This window comes from Callorhinus ursinus, unplaced genomic scaffold (genome assembly GCF_003265705.2).
Source record: "Callorhinus ursinus isolate GAN/ISIS: 27379988/994484 unplaced genomic scaffold, GSC_fseal_2.0 scaffold10, whole genome shotgun sequence".
Lineage (NCBI taxonomy): Eukaryota > Metazoa > Chordata > Mammalia > Carnivora > Otariidae > Callorhinus > Callorhinus ursinus.
The window spans coordinates 13959438-13973236 of NW_027397072.1; the positions used below are offsets into that span (position 1 = coordinate 13959438).

At 44.4% G+C, this 13799-nt stretch overlaps 1 protein-coding gene across 3 annotated transcripts in view; it reads left to right on the forward strand.

The window, feature by feature from the left end:
- The window catches only part of VSNL1 (visinin like 1), a 98603-nt gene that overhangs the window by 33481 nt on the left and 51323 nt on the right, over positions 1 to 13799 (forward strand). For 2 of the 3 annotated variants that reach the window (XM_025867576.2, XM_025867577.2), the window contains exon 2: positions 6992 to 7158. In XM_025867576.2, the coding sequence (XP_025723361.1) occupies positions 6997 to 7158 (162 nt within the window). In that variant the 5' untranslated portion in view covers positions 6992 to 6996. The remainder of the gene's footprint in view (positions 1 to 6991; positions 7159 to 13799) is intronic. The other variant, XM_073897017.1, reaches the window with a different exon arrangement.

Here is a 13799-nt window from a genome sequence, read left to right on the forward strand (position 1 = left end):
CGCTCCTGGGGCAGGAGGGTGGGATCACCCAGCCAGGTCAGGAGACCTGGGTTCTCATCCCCACTCTGCCATTGGGTGCCCGCGTCATCTTGGAGAGTCTCAAATTCTCTAACCTAAAATCAAGGGGATTAAAGCCAAAGAGCCCAGAGGCAAATCTTTTCAAGTTTTGGTCTTTCCTAGTTGTATGATTTTTAAATTCTTTTTTTTTTTTAAGGGTGGGGAGGGGCAGGTGGCAGGGTAGAGAGAATCTTAAGCAGGCTCCATGCCCAGTGTGGAACCCAACACGGGGCTCATTCTCATGACCCTGAGATCATGACCTGAACCGAAATCAAGAGTCAGATGGTTAACTGACTGAGCCACCCAGGCACCCTTTAAATTCTTTAATTTTAATTTTTTTTAATGATTTATTTATTTATTTATTTGACAGAGAGACACGGCGAGAGAGGGAACACAAGTAGGGGGAGTGGGAGAGGGAGAAGCAGGCTTCCAGCAAAGCAGGGAGCCCGACACAGGGCTCGATCTGAGGACCCCGGGATCATGGCCTGAGCTGAAGGCAGAGGCTTAATGACTGAGCCACCCAGGTGCACCAACACCCCTTAAATTCTTAATGTTAGTCCCCAATATAGGATCTTGAAACAACATCAGGGATGTCAGACAGATGGGGGGAGGCATCAGTGAGAACTTGGGCTATGTCTGTGCTGCTTTGAATGCTTTCTCCTCAGACCATCTACTTTGATTTTTGTTTATGGTTTTAATCAGTGCTCCTCAAATTGACCTGAGTTGCTTGCTGAAAGTACAGATTTCCTTCTAAGGGAGGGTCTCATGAAGCTGCATTTTTAACAACATTAGCAAGGATGATTTTTGTACTAAGGCAAGTTTGGGGAACTACCAATTTAGAGCTTTCACCTGGGGAAAAATCACAGGTGAAGTCACCTGTGGGCATTGTCTCTCTGTCCTCTATGCCCTGTCTCTCTCTGCTCTGAGCATTCATCTCATCATAACCCTTATTCCAATGGGCATGAATGTCTCCTTCATCCAGTTCTGAGCTTTTCAAGATTGGAACCATGTCTTTTCTGTATATCCCACTGTGCCTAGCACAGAACCTTTTTCATAGATAACACCTATAAGTGTCTGCCAAGCTGAGTTGCCCAGAGCTAACCAGGCCATGGGTCATGATTAATGCAAACCGTGCTATCTAGAAGAAGGAGAAGGGGAGATAATAAGAGCTTGTAGAAAAGTGTCACAGAGAAGACAGTGTTGGAACCTAGCCTTGCAGGAGGAGTAATGTTTAGACAGGTGGTAAGGAAAAGAAAGAGCCATCTAGACAGTAGTCTAAGCATGAGAAGGCCTGTCTGTTCCAGTTATTTCAGTGTATAAAGTGAGGAGCCCAGGGCTGAGAGAGAGCACCTGCTGTATTCAAGGCTGGCCCAGGTAATCTGACACACAGCCAGCTCTGCTCCCATTTGACTCCTCTCACACCCGGCACTGTACTCCATCAGCCTCCAACTGAGACCGAAAGTCCTTCCTTCCTCTGCTCCGAGCCGTACTTCCAAGGGCTGCTTCCCCATTGGTGTGCTTATCCGGTTGTGTATCTGCATGTGTGCCTGGGCTGCTCCATCTCAGCGCCCCCATCTTTGCACGAATCTCGCCAAGATTCAGCCAGGCTAATGGCCAGATTCCCTGTGAGAAGCCAGGCCTGCTGCTCTGTGCACCTGATCGCACGCAGTGGGCCCTGCTGTGTTCTAGGAGGCTGGACTTAGATATCAGAGTGGGTAAAGGGCAAGGCTCAGGGCAACACACACACACAGACGCACAGACGCACAGACACACATATACACATATACACATATACTACTTGAATTCTCCCTCTCTAAGACCCAAAGGTTTGTGGAGGAAAGGTGTTCATGGGCGCTTCCTGCCTCCCCTGGAGGGCCTTTTCCTCCTACAGGACGTCTCCCAGATCTGTCTTAAGAGCGCTCATACATGTTCTGCCTCCTCTGCTCTGCCGTTCTGCTATTGAGACCGGATAGGAAGTGGAAGAGAGGTGGGCAGAACTCAAGGCAGGCAAGCCAGTGAGAGAGTGGTTGCAGAATCCAGGCAAGAGAAGATGGTGGCCTGTGTCAGGAAACCAGTGGGCTTCTGGAGAACGACTTTTATTCTGTACTAAGCTTTCTTAGCTTGTTGAGCTAAGGCAGAGTACTCATTCTCTCTGAACTTCAAAGCCCTCATCAGTAAAGGAGGGATGATAGTAATCTCTTTCTTACTGGACTGTTACATGGGTAACTGTTGTTGCATGGAGCCTTTTGTAAACTGTAGAGTATAAACATGTGGCCTTTTCTGGGTATCCTTTGCAAGTTGGTGCTGGGCTTTCCTCACCCATGGGCCCATTTCTCGTGGTAGTCTTTTGCGCACCAAATCTCCCCCACCAGTCTTGTTCTGTGCCTAACACTGAGTCTCTCTCTAGTGCCACTCAAACCATGAGAAATTATTTGATTTGGGGCTTGGCTGGTTTTTATCTTATAACCTGGAATGCTAGCTTTAAAATAATACACTCCAGTGCCTGTCCCCTCCCTTCTTAGGCAACATATGTTCAAGTACCGACGGGTACCCAGGTAAAGAATCCACAGAGCCAACATGTGTGGACTCTTCCGAGACAAGCTGATTTGAAGACTGTGACTCATCTTTTCATGTTTACAGAACTTCTGCTGATGATCAGTGAACGGTGGGTTTGGAAGGGCCTTAAAGGTCATCTGGTCCAACTCACTTGTTTTTCAAACGGGGAAACTGAGCAACAGAAGAGGAAAGGATCTGGCCCAAGATCACAGAATGAACTAGAAACAGAACTGGAATTACCCGCCCCCCTCCACGCATACACACACGGACTCTTTAATTTTATTTTATGTGTGTCATGAAATCTTTTTATTGGGAATGTGATAAGCTTTACGGTCATGTTTACCCTTTCTGTGGTCCTGGTCCCATAACGAGAGACACTACAGGCCTGTATCAGTGCAGCTCCAAGACAAAGAGGGGGCAGAGGTGGGGAGTGTTAACCCATCAGTGCTTTCCTTCATGCATCAGACTTCACTAAGCACCGCCTTTATGCCAAGTCCTGAGGATACTGAGACAAAAGACATGAGCCCTAGCTTCAAGGTGTTCAAAATCTAGTGATGAAGACAACAACATAAAAACAGTCTCTGGGTGGGCAGGTGATTTTCCATACAGCTAAATGAAGCATTCTTCCCATCTGTTGCCTGCACGTTATATTTATACGTCTGATGGCATTGGCTCTTTTCATATATAGATTACTATGAGACTGAGTCTCCCAGAAGGAAACATACCAAATACCACAACTTGATGAAGACCAGTGCTGAGGTTCTTGAGTCCCTACTTCACAGTGGTTCAGTGCCCCTCATTCATTCGTTTCCTCAAAAATTATTCATCGAGTGCCTAGGATGAGGTAGCAGGGATGCAAAGTTAAATAAAAGACAGTCCTCTCCCTCAAGAAGCTAACAATCTAGTAGAGAAATAATGACCAGGGAAGCTTTTAGCAGGGAATGGAGATGCCTAGGAGAAAGGATGCCTAAGTCAGCCTTGGAAAGTCCACAAAGGTTTCACAGACGGGGTGGCATGTGAGCTGAGGCTACTTAAAGAAAGAGAAGAAGCCTGCTAAACAAATGAAAAGACAGATAGGGAGAAAATGAGGATGCGAGTAGGCAGTACAGGTGCCAGGCTAAGGAGGTGAGGCTACATCCTGTAGACAAGGAGAAGTGTTGACAGTTTTAGGGAGAGGCTCAGATGGCAAGGTTTGTATTTTAAAAAATTCATTCAAGCAGCCATACAGAAGGTGGGCTGGAGTCAGGGAGTGCAGAGAGGATCATCAGTCCAAACAGGGCCGGCCGGAAGCAGTGGCAGGGCCGTGTTGAGCCAGGCCAGAACTTGATTTTCCACGTGATTCATCTACTGCCAGGCACACCTGACTGATAGTTGCTGACCATGACCGGTAACCAAGAAGCATGAAGTTAGACATGTGAGTCTCCAAAACTGATTCATGGTCCTGACAGTGTTTCCTGTGTGAGACCACCTTCTCCCCAGTCAGTCAGCAGGAACAGTTTCAGACACCATTCTCCATCCCTGGAGAATCCATGCTTCCTTGCTTAAGAGAGAAGCTGACATGTTATTGATCTTTTTTTTTTTAAGATTTATTTATTTTAGAGAGTGTGCAGGAGTGGGTCAGAGGGAGGAGGAGAGAATCGTTAAGCAGACTCCGCACTGAGTGCAGAGCCTGTTGCAGGGCTTGATCTCGCAACCCTGGGATCAGGACCTGAGCCAAAACCAAGAGTCGGAGGCTCAGCTGACGGCGCCACCCAGACACCCCCATGCTGTTGACCTAAAGGCATTTGGGAGAGGCAGGTTTTTTTGTAACACTTAATCCACTTTCCCAACGTTAATACAAACTCATTCTGGCTTGTGGTTTTGGTAAACTCCAACAGTCTTTTCCAAAATAGGGCCTGGCAAAGTGACTGATCCTTCCCTCATCTATTCTTTCAGTGCCAAAAGGCACTGATTCAGCCTCACAAACCTTCCTGCTTTTGCTCCTCCTGTTCCTTCTGAGATGCCTTCCATCCACCTGTCTGGGATTATGCACTGGAGCCTTGCTAATCCAGGTTCAAATTCTGGCTCTGTTGCACATTACTTGTATGGTCTTGTACAAGAGAGCTGCCCTAATCCTTACTGCTGAGCTGTCATAGGGTTAAAGATGGAGTGTGTAAAGTTCTCAACACAGTGCTTATCTCACAGCCAACACTCAGCATTCAGCAGCTGTTATTGTTAGGTGAAATTCGGGTTCAGTAATGAAAATTTGTAATTCTCTAAACAACAAAGTGAAATCCTGAAAATTTGGTAATACATCTTTTGATTAGCAGGATAACCATGGATTACAGTTTTCTCACCCAGATCAATTAAACTTGACACCTGAGTACCCAACTTGATTTCCATATCCAGCTGTGGGATCCCACAGTACCTATAATTAAGAGATAGTTGCTAATAAGAGACGTGGAGCTTGAAATTAAGAGCAAAAATAAGTAGAGATGCTCCATGATAAAGGGCATAGTTGCTGATCCTCAGGTTCTTTGCTCAAACAGAAGAGCCTGGAAGACAAATGGCCATTTTAATGATATGCTCTCATTGTGTTAGGTTGGGATGATGCTGAGGAGAAAGCTTTCTTTGGAAGTAGAGACGTTTCATCACAGTGAAAGAATTGTTCAATGTTAGGGCAGGTCACTGATAATGGGTGTGGAATCTATTGTAGAAGAAGGCAAAAAATTAAAAACAACAAAGTATGTTATGAGATTACCCCTTCTGGATGATTGCAAGTATAGACCTGACTAGAGCTGAGGAGAGAATTTGTCTCCAGCACATTGAAGGCCTACGTCCACTTGGGTAAATTTTTCAAAGCCTAATTCAGTTCCTGTATCAGGATTTTTAATATCTTATGACACTTCCCTTATTCTGATGATTCTTCAGATTTTCACTTTTAATTTGACTTTTTTTTAAAGATTTATTTATATTTTAGAGAGGGAGAGAGAAAGAGAGGGTGGAAGGGAGGGGCAGAGAGAGAATCTCAAGCAGACTCCACACTGAGTGCGGAGCCCGATGGGGGCTCAATCTCATGACCCTGAGATTAGAACCTGAGCCAAAACCGAGTCAGACAACAGACTGCACCACCCAGGCGCCCCTTGATTTGACTTTTTAAATCAGTCTGTGGTTAATTTGTTTAGTTTTCACTTTTTATTTTATTGTTAACACAAGAACATTAAAGTGAAACTTTAAAAAATCATCTTTAATTTTTCTGCACTAATACAAAAACTATTTTAATTTTGGAATATTATCTTTGTTTACCTACTTATTTCTTAATTAGTCCTTACACTAAATCTGTAAAGAGTTTTTTTATTATATACATTTTATTAAGGAAGAAATTTAAGGAGTGCCTGGGTGGCTCAGTCGGTTAAGCATCTGCCTTCAGCTCAGGTCCTGATCCCAAGGTCCTAGGATCCAGCCCCATGTCAGGCTCCCTGTTCAGCAGGGGAGTCTGCTTCTCCCTCTCCTTCTACCCCTCCCTCTGCTCATGCTCACTCTCGCTCACTCTCTCTCTGTCTCTCAAACAAATAAATAAAATCATTTTTTAAAAAAGGAAGGAATTTAAGATAAAGCAATTAATTAATATTGCCCTAAGTAATACACACGGTAAATAGTCAATAACCTGGCAGATAACGGATGTAGGTAACATTATTTTATGTATTGTTATTTTTACCTACCACCCGTAATAATATCAGAATGGAATTAGGTCAACTGAAATTCACCACTCAATCTTTCTAAAAAGCCACCAAGTTTGTCAACATTGATGGCAACGTTGTAGGAAACCTCTGAAGAGAAGAGAATTAATTTGACTAATAAAGATAAGCTGTTTCCATTAAAAAAAAAAAAAAAGCTGCAACGTTAGAACTAAACCAGCTGAGATTTCCTACCATTACTGATCAGATTTCCCAAGTCGGCTTGTAATCATTTGTCTGTAAAGCCCTCTCATTGCATGTGTCAATAATCCCACTTAATATCCTTACAAACTAAATGTGGAATTAGATACCCAGGCAGCAAGTGCTGATGCACTTTAATTCATAACAGGAGAATATAAAAATTGCCCATATACTTTACATGAGTAGCACAAACAAGGACGGCTGCTTTGCCATGGGGGAGTCGATGCTATGTGCGCCAGGACTCCTGATGGATGAGCCCTACAGCCTTTCGAGCTGTGTGAAGGGTCTTTTTCGCTCGTCTCCTTTCTGGAATGCCAAATAGAAGGAGGCAGACTTGGGGGGGATTTGATCTGACACACTAGAGGGAGTGCCCACCCACGGGCTGCTCGGACCTCTGACTTGGCTCCTAATCAAGTTTGAAATGATCATGGCTAATTGCATTCATTTGCTTTTTTCTTCAGGCAGAATGGGGAAACAGAACAGCAAACTAGCCCCCGAAGTAATGGAGGACCTGGTGAAGAGCACAGAGTTTAATGAGCACGAGCTCAAGCAGTGGTACAAAGGTTTCCTCAAGGACTGTCCAAGCGGGAGGCTGAACCTCGAGGAATTTCAGCAGCTCTATGTGAAGGTAAGACGTTTTCAATCTCTTGTTTGCTTCAGGCCACAAAACGCTGTCTTCGTGAAATGTTATAACTCCAAGTAGCCCATTTGTTTCAGCCTGATGGTTTTCCAACCAAAAGGGAGAATGCACGTTTTTAAAAATGCACAGGGATGCATTTTGTTCCAGGTGTTAAGTCAAGCAGTTTCTGAATACGGAGAGCAAGTGTTCAATCAAAACAATGACTAGAGTTCAAAGGATGACAGCATTGGGTGTAACCACAGTGGAAATCTCAGAGAATAGTGTTTGCTGATGATTATTGACATGCTGCTAATTACACTATTGTTAGGCTTGTTAAAGGTATCTGCAACTCTCTCCATTAAAGAGAAAGTATATGGTGCACTTACTCACCACGAAATGTCCTCCTATTTGCAGATAAGAAAAAAAAAAAAACCTAGATTCCCACAACAGCACATTTGGAAGGGGTTGGGGAGGTCCGGTACACATTTGGGCATCAGGGTCTACAACACGGACTCTTAACTCAGCATTTTGTACCGTGTACAAGTTAATCTTACCCTGGACATTAGATAAAACTATCCATGGAAGGTATAATTTCTATTGCCATGGTATGATTTTGGTTCTTCTGAGTTTATCAGTTGGACTGGTTCTAGATTTGGCAAGATCTAAGACATTCCAGTTTGTGTCTACTTATATAATGTTAGGCTTGTGGAAGAAGGGCGTTGTCTTTCTTTGAAATTTTTCTGACTAAAATACCAAATAGAAAATACTGCTTTCATCCTTTAAATGTAGCCACCATCAGTCTGAGTAATATGAACCATCCATCTACCTGCATCTAGATGTGGGGAATGATTGTGTCAAGTATGAACATTGCTCTTCCCTCCCGAAGTTGAGTGTCTCACCTCGCCTGTGCTCCAGCAGTTCCATCCCCGCACGTGTGCAAGCAGGGGCATGTATAAGAATGCTTACAGCTGCACTGTTTGCAATAGCAAAACTGGGATGCAGCCCAAATGCCCATCAAAGGGAGAGTGGAAAATAAACTATGATCTATTCATATAGCAGTCAAAGCAGTTGAACCGTAACGTCACGGAAACCTCAAGCACAAAAAGTTAAGTCTTAATATTCTAAATTAAACACAAATAAGACTAAAAAATATTTTATAGGACTACAAATTAATGCAATAAAATCATACTGGAAAGGAAAGAAAGAGTGATGAACACAGGATCCAGACCAATGGCTACATCTAATAGGGAAGAGGAGAGGGATGGGAAGGTGGGTAGGGCCACATGGTTAGATACACATTGTATCTCAGTGGTAGCTGTGGTTTTGGGTGGTGAGTTTGCAGATGGGTGCTTACTGCATTATTAAAAGCTCAGTAACCCCGTAAGGACCACTGCTGAGTGTCAGGGACCCAGGATTATCATTAAGCCAAAGCTGAGCAGCCGAGGGTCCCAGGTATATACAAAACTACCTCCTTAAATGTGTGTGGAAAGGTATACCTAGAGTGGCACGTGTGTAATTTATAAGATCACTGTGCCCTTTCTAAGACCTAAGACATGAGTTTTTATCATGTGGAGCTTTTTCATGTAGAAGTGCCGAGAAATGCATTTATTATTCAATTGATATAAATTGCTTTTGCAGAGAAGCAGGATGGTATGCATTTTTCCTGTATTATATTCAACCACTCTCCATAGTTTTCAAAGTCACATCTTCAAACGTTTTATCACCCAGGAGTTAGCCTGAGCTTCACAACTGTCTTCACTCTCAGCCCCAAGGAAAATACAGACAAATGAGATTTGTCAAAGCTACTTTCGTATCACTGGAGGTCATGCAAGCTGTCACTCTGTGTTTAAGAAAGCTCTGTGTGCCACATTCCCCACTAGTTGTTTAAAATTAGAGAGGTTTGCCTTTGAAGAAATAGTTGAAATGCAGGAAATGAGGGTATTTCATTTACATACTGGAAGTACTCAGCCCTGGAGCAGCACCAGCCTCAAGATGGAGGTGGGGGGGCCTGTAAACATTAGAGACAGCTCAACATTTTGTGGTAAAACGGATATATATATATCAACATCATTGCCCTCCTTCACCTCTCCCACCCACCCCAGAGTGGATTTTTTTATTCCAAGAAGAGAATATCTGACTTTCTGGATGGAGTTTAGATTCTTGGCAGCCTCTTAACAGCCATGTTCAAACTCAGCCTGTGCTCTTGTGTCGAATCATCCGAAAGCAGGCAAAGTCTTTTTTTTTTTTTTTAAGATTTTATTTATTTGACAGAGAGACACAGCGAGAGAGGGAACACAAGCAGGGAGAGTGGCAGAGGGAGAAGCAGGCTTCCCGCCGAGCAGGGAGCCTGATGTGGGACTCGATCCCAGGACCCTGAGATCATGACCTGAGCTGAAGGCAGACAACCGACTGAGCCACCCAGGCACCCCAGAAAGCAGGCAAAGTCTTCTCCTTCCAGAGCTGTTCAAGGACATAATACAAAGGAGAACCACAGAGGAAATATGTCATGTACACAGGGAGAAAAAAAAAAGACAGCTCTGATATGCTAGAAGGAAGAAGCCCACAGAAAGATGTGGATTATGTAATAAGGCTCAAGAGAAGGGCTGACAAGAAAAGACTTCCTTTAATGCTACTGCAAAGTGCAAATATTGAGCAAGGAACTGACCTTATCCTGGTGAATAGGCACTTCTCAGTGGCTCCTTCTTTCCCAGTGTAGACACTGAGACATCCTGGAATCCAGCTGAATGAGCAAAACTGCCTGTGGTCTCTGCCCTCCTGTCTGGGTGGTCAGCCTGGTGCCTCTGCGATCACCAACCTGACCCACTTCAAGCCCCAGGAGAGACACTTTGCTGCTGTAGAACCCCACTCTTTTGAGGGTGTGAGGGGGAGCAGGATAATGAGAGAGACCCCCTGAACAGCCAGGAGCCATAAATTCTCAACTTTAGAAGCCTTTGTATCCAAAAGAGAAAAAGAACCCCTTCATTAGGTCTATGTTTAAAAATGTTTAAAACTGAAGTTCAGATAAATGAGGCCTAGTGTCACAGAAAGAGTGAAGGTAGGAAGCACAGAAAGATGGGCATGCCCGCTCTCACCACAGAACACGGCCCTGCCTCGCAACAGGGTTCCACAGCAGCCCCCCATCAGCCTCCCGCAGCCCCTCCAACATACAGCTGCAGGAGCACGCTTCACAGAGCACAGGTCTGGGCACGGGCCTTCCGAGTTCGGTTCATTCTTCCGTCGCGTAGACCACAGTCACCTCAATCAACATAAGACCCAGTGGTTAGCACAAAACCTGCCACAACCTGCCATCAGTAAGTGTTTGCTGAGTGAATTCTATTAATCGCTGGCCGTGTATCTCCTTCTCAGGGAGCCTTGTAGTGGAGACATATAGAAATGACTAAAGGATGGGTCCTGCCTGCCCTCCAGGATCTCAGAGGCTGATCAAGAAGGCACAGTTAACCCCAATGCAAGGCAGAATGACGTAAATGCTTGTTGGTGGGGCAAGAGGAGAAAGACGAGGTTAATTTCAAAATGGGATATTAAGCGTCTGCCTTCAGCTCAGGTCATGATCTCAGGGTCCTAGGATCGAGCCCTACACTGGGCTCCCTGCTCAGCGGGAGGCCTGCTTCTCCCTCTGCCACTCCCCCTGCTTGTGTTCCCTCTCTCGCTGTGTCTCTCTCTGTCAAATAAGTAAATAAAATCTTTAAAAAAAAGGCAAACAAAATGGGATGTTAAAAGAAGAAGCTAATGAATGCAGTGATGAAAGGCAAACTTTTCTCTTCACCTTTTAGAAGGTAAAACGTCTCTGAGTAGACAGTTTTTACCTTTTCCAAGTTCAGTATCATGTTTATGTTGCAAAAATATGTTGGTGGAATTAATTCCATTCAATAAGAAATTTTCTAGGCCTAAAGCTTTGGAAATATAAGTCTACTCACTAAAACTCTATTTTTTTGAAGAATTTATTTATTTATTAGAGAGAGAGAATGAGCAAGGGCAAGTGGGAGAGGGAGAAGCATTCTCCCCGCTGAGCGGGGAGCCCAGCACGGGACTCTATCCCAGGACCTCAGGATCATGACCTGAGCCGAAGGCAGACCTTTAACTGACTGAGCCACCCAGGTGCCCCTAACCAAAACTCTATTGACACAGCCACTCAGAGACAAGTATTAAAACAAATAAAAATAAATGATACCATAGAATCAGCAGCACCTAAACATTTTATGATATTTTAATAGAATAAGAAAGATTTTCTAGTTAATAAAGTATCACAACCATATTCTATAATTCTCTATGTAGAGTTTTAGAATTGTACTCACAAATTATGCTTTTATGCTTAAAAACCAGTATCAGGAGTAAAGGCATGCTTCCTGAAAGTTATATGCAAACATATAATAAATGTGGGATTTTAGGCACAGAATCTTTGTTTTGTAGAATATGAAATAAAACATTTGCATCTTATTTTGCCCTGTTTACTATGTGATTTTGATCAAGTGACTTTGCCAATGAAAAAATAGGTCTACATCAACGGCCAACTCAAACTTGAATGTGTCTCAAAATCGCTTGGGCTGACTATTTAATTGGCAGATTGCTGGATCCCTTCCTCAGGGTTGCTGTTTCACTGGGCCGGGGATAGAGCCCCAGTAAATGGATTCCTAGGAAGACCTCACAGATAGTTTTAATGGAGAAAATCCATGAATGACATTTTGAGAACTATTGGTCTAGTGTTTAACCTGGAAGTATCCTTGGGTAGGCTTCTGGAATTCTGTATACACTGAGATGGTGTGTAAACGTTTGAATCTCTGCTCTCTTGGGACAGCTTTCATCAGATTTACAAAGTGTTCCATAAGGTGAAGAAAGGTTAAGAACCACTAAAGGTGCTCTAACCATTGGCAGGCCTAACGTTCTAATTCCCAAGACAGCAGAGTCAGTGGGTCTTAACTGACACCAGGACAAATGGAGAAACATCCCCTTTTATACTATACTTTCAAATAAACTTCACTGGCAGGAAATAAGAATGAAAGTTTCTTATATGCCCTTTGTTAAATTTGTTTCTGGTTTGCAGGCGATGTTTTCCTGATTTGGGGCCTGTTAACTAAATTGTATTTTTTTCCAGAGCCCCATGAAAATGAAAATGAGAAGGCCCAAGTGAGATAAAATGCAATCCCTGCTCGCCATTCACGTTCCTGAGCACACCTCTGGGCCAGGTGCTTTGTAGGCCCTGAATCTACCGAGAATGTCAGGGTTCCCTTCCTTGGGCCACTGTGGTCTGGTCTGCCATCTAGGAGCCGTCGAGTATAGGCTTAATGTGTACATATGTGTGTAATTGTGATGAGGACCATGCAAGACAAGGAAGGAAGGGCCTCTTGGCCCACAGGGGACTGGAGGGAAAGGACATTGAAGCTGACTCTCAAAGGAAGGGTGGTTTGGACATAAGGAGCTGTGGGTCCATCTGGACACTCAGGAATCTCACTGACTAGAATCCCAAAAGCTGGAATAAAAAATGACTATTGTATTTGAGAGCCCCTTCCTATGGCATTGGCAGGAGGCCCCCAGACTGAGTGTATTAGGCTGAAACAAAAACATAACAAAATGAAACAAACAAGAACCGCTTGGCAGTCCTGCTGAGAGAATGTGAAAACCACCTGTTGAAGAAAAAGCTTGTACACAGCAGGGACTCCTACCACACTCCTCCTCTTTTGTTTCTCCCTCCCTCTATCCCTCTCTTCTCTCCCTTGTCTATGTCCCCTTCATTTGTTGACACTCTCAAGGCTTCACTCTGATGGTTCGTTCACTTGGCTCTCACCTTGACCTAGCGTGGAAGGAGACTTTGGAGTAGAGTTCCCTCCCTTCCGGGCTTAGTGGTTGGAAAGTCAGGAGACTCCCCCAAGGTTGCAGAGAGACCGGCACAGAGAGGGGCCTGCACCACCTTGCAAGCAGCATTCTCTCCATCTTGCTGTGTGTCCTGTGTCCTCTTGGCTACATTCAGGAGCAAGCATCTAGAAGCTTCTCTGGTCTACTGTGTTGCAAAGCAGGATGCCTCAAATGCTCCCTTGTCACTCCCTCCCAGCCATCCTTCCAGGACCAGCTCAAAATCTTCTCCCAGGAGAGCCTTCCCTGATCTCTCCATTCTTAAAGCAGGAAGAGTCTCTTCCTCCTCTGCTTTCCAGTGACTTTGATGCCCCCCACTTCCTTTTACAAGGATATTATGTCTTTACATCACAATTATGCAAGCTTTTCTCACCTTCTCACTAGTTAGAGCCCTTCTCCATTCCCCAGAGCCTACACTGTTGTTGGTGTTTTGCCTGAATACACGTAAACGCCGTGTGGTTTAACCTGAAGGCTGGATGTGTACCTGCCTCTACGTACACTAGTCACGTGACCTTGGGAAAGCCCTATGCTTAAAGGTTTGTTAAATAAATCAACAAATCACTCTGGCTCTCAGTTTCCTAATCTATCAGATGGGGAGATTATTCTGAGCCCTGCTTGCTTAATGTGAGAGCCAACCAAAGTGCTTTGTAAACAGTGAGTCGTCTTGCCCAAGAAAGGCTCATCAGTAGCTTGACCTTAGGCACCTGGGCCCAGGCGTGCTTCCAGATGCCAGCCTGCTTACCTAGTCTCTCGGGTTGTGGCATCAAGAGCTGGTTCCCCGCTGA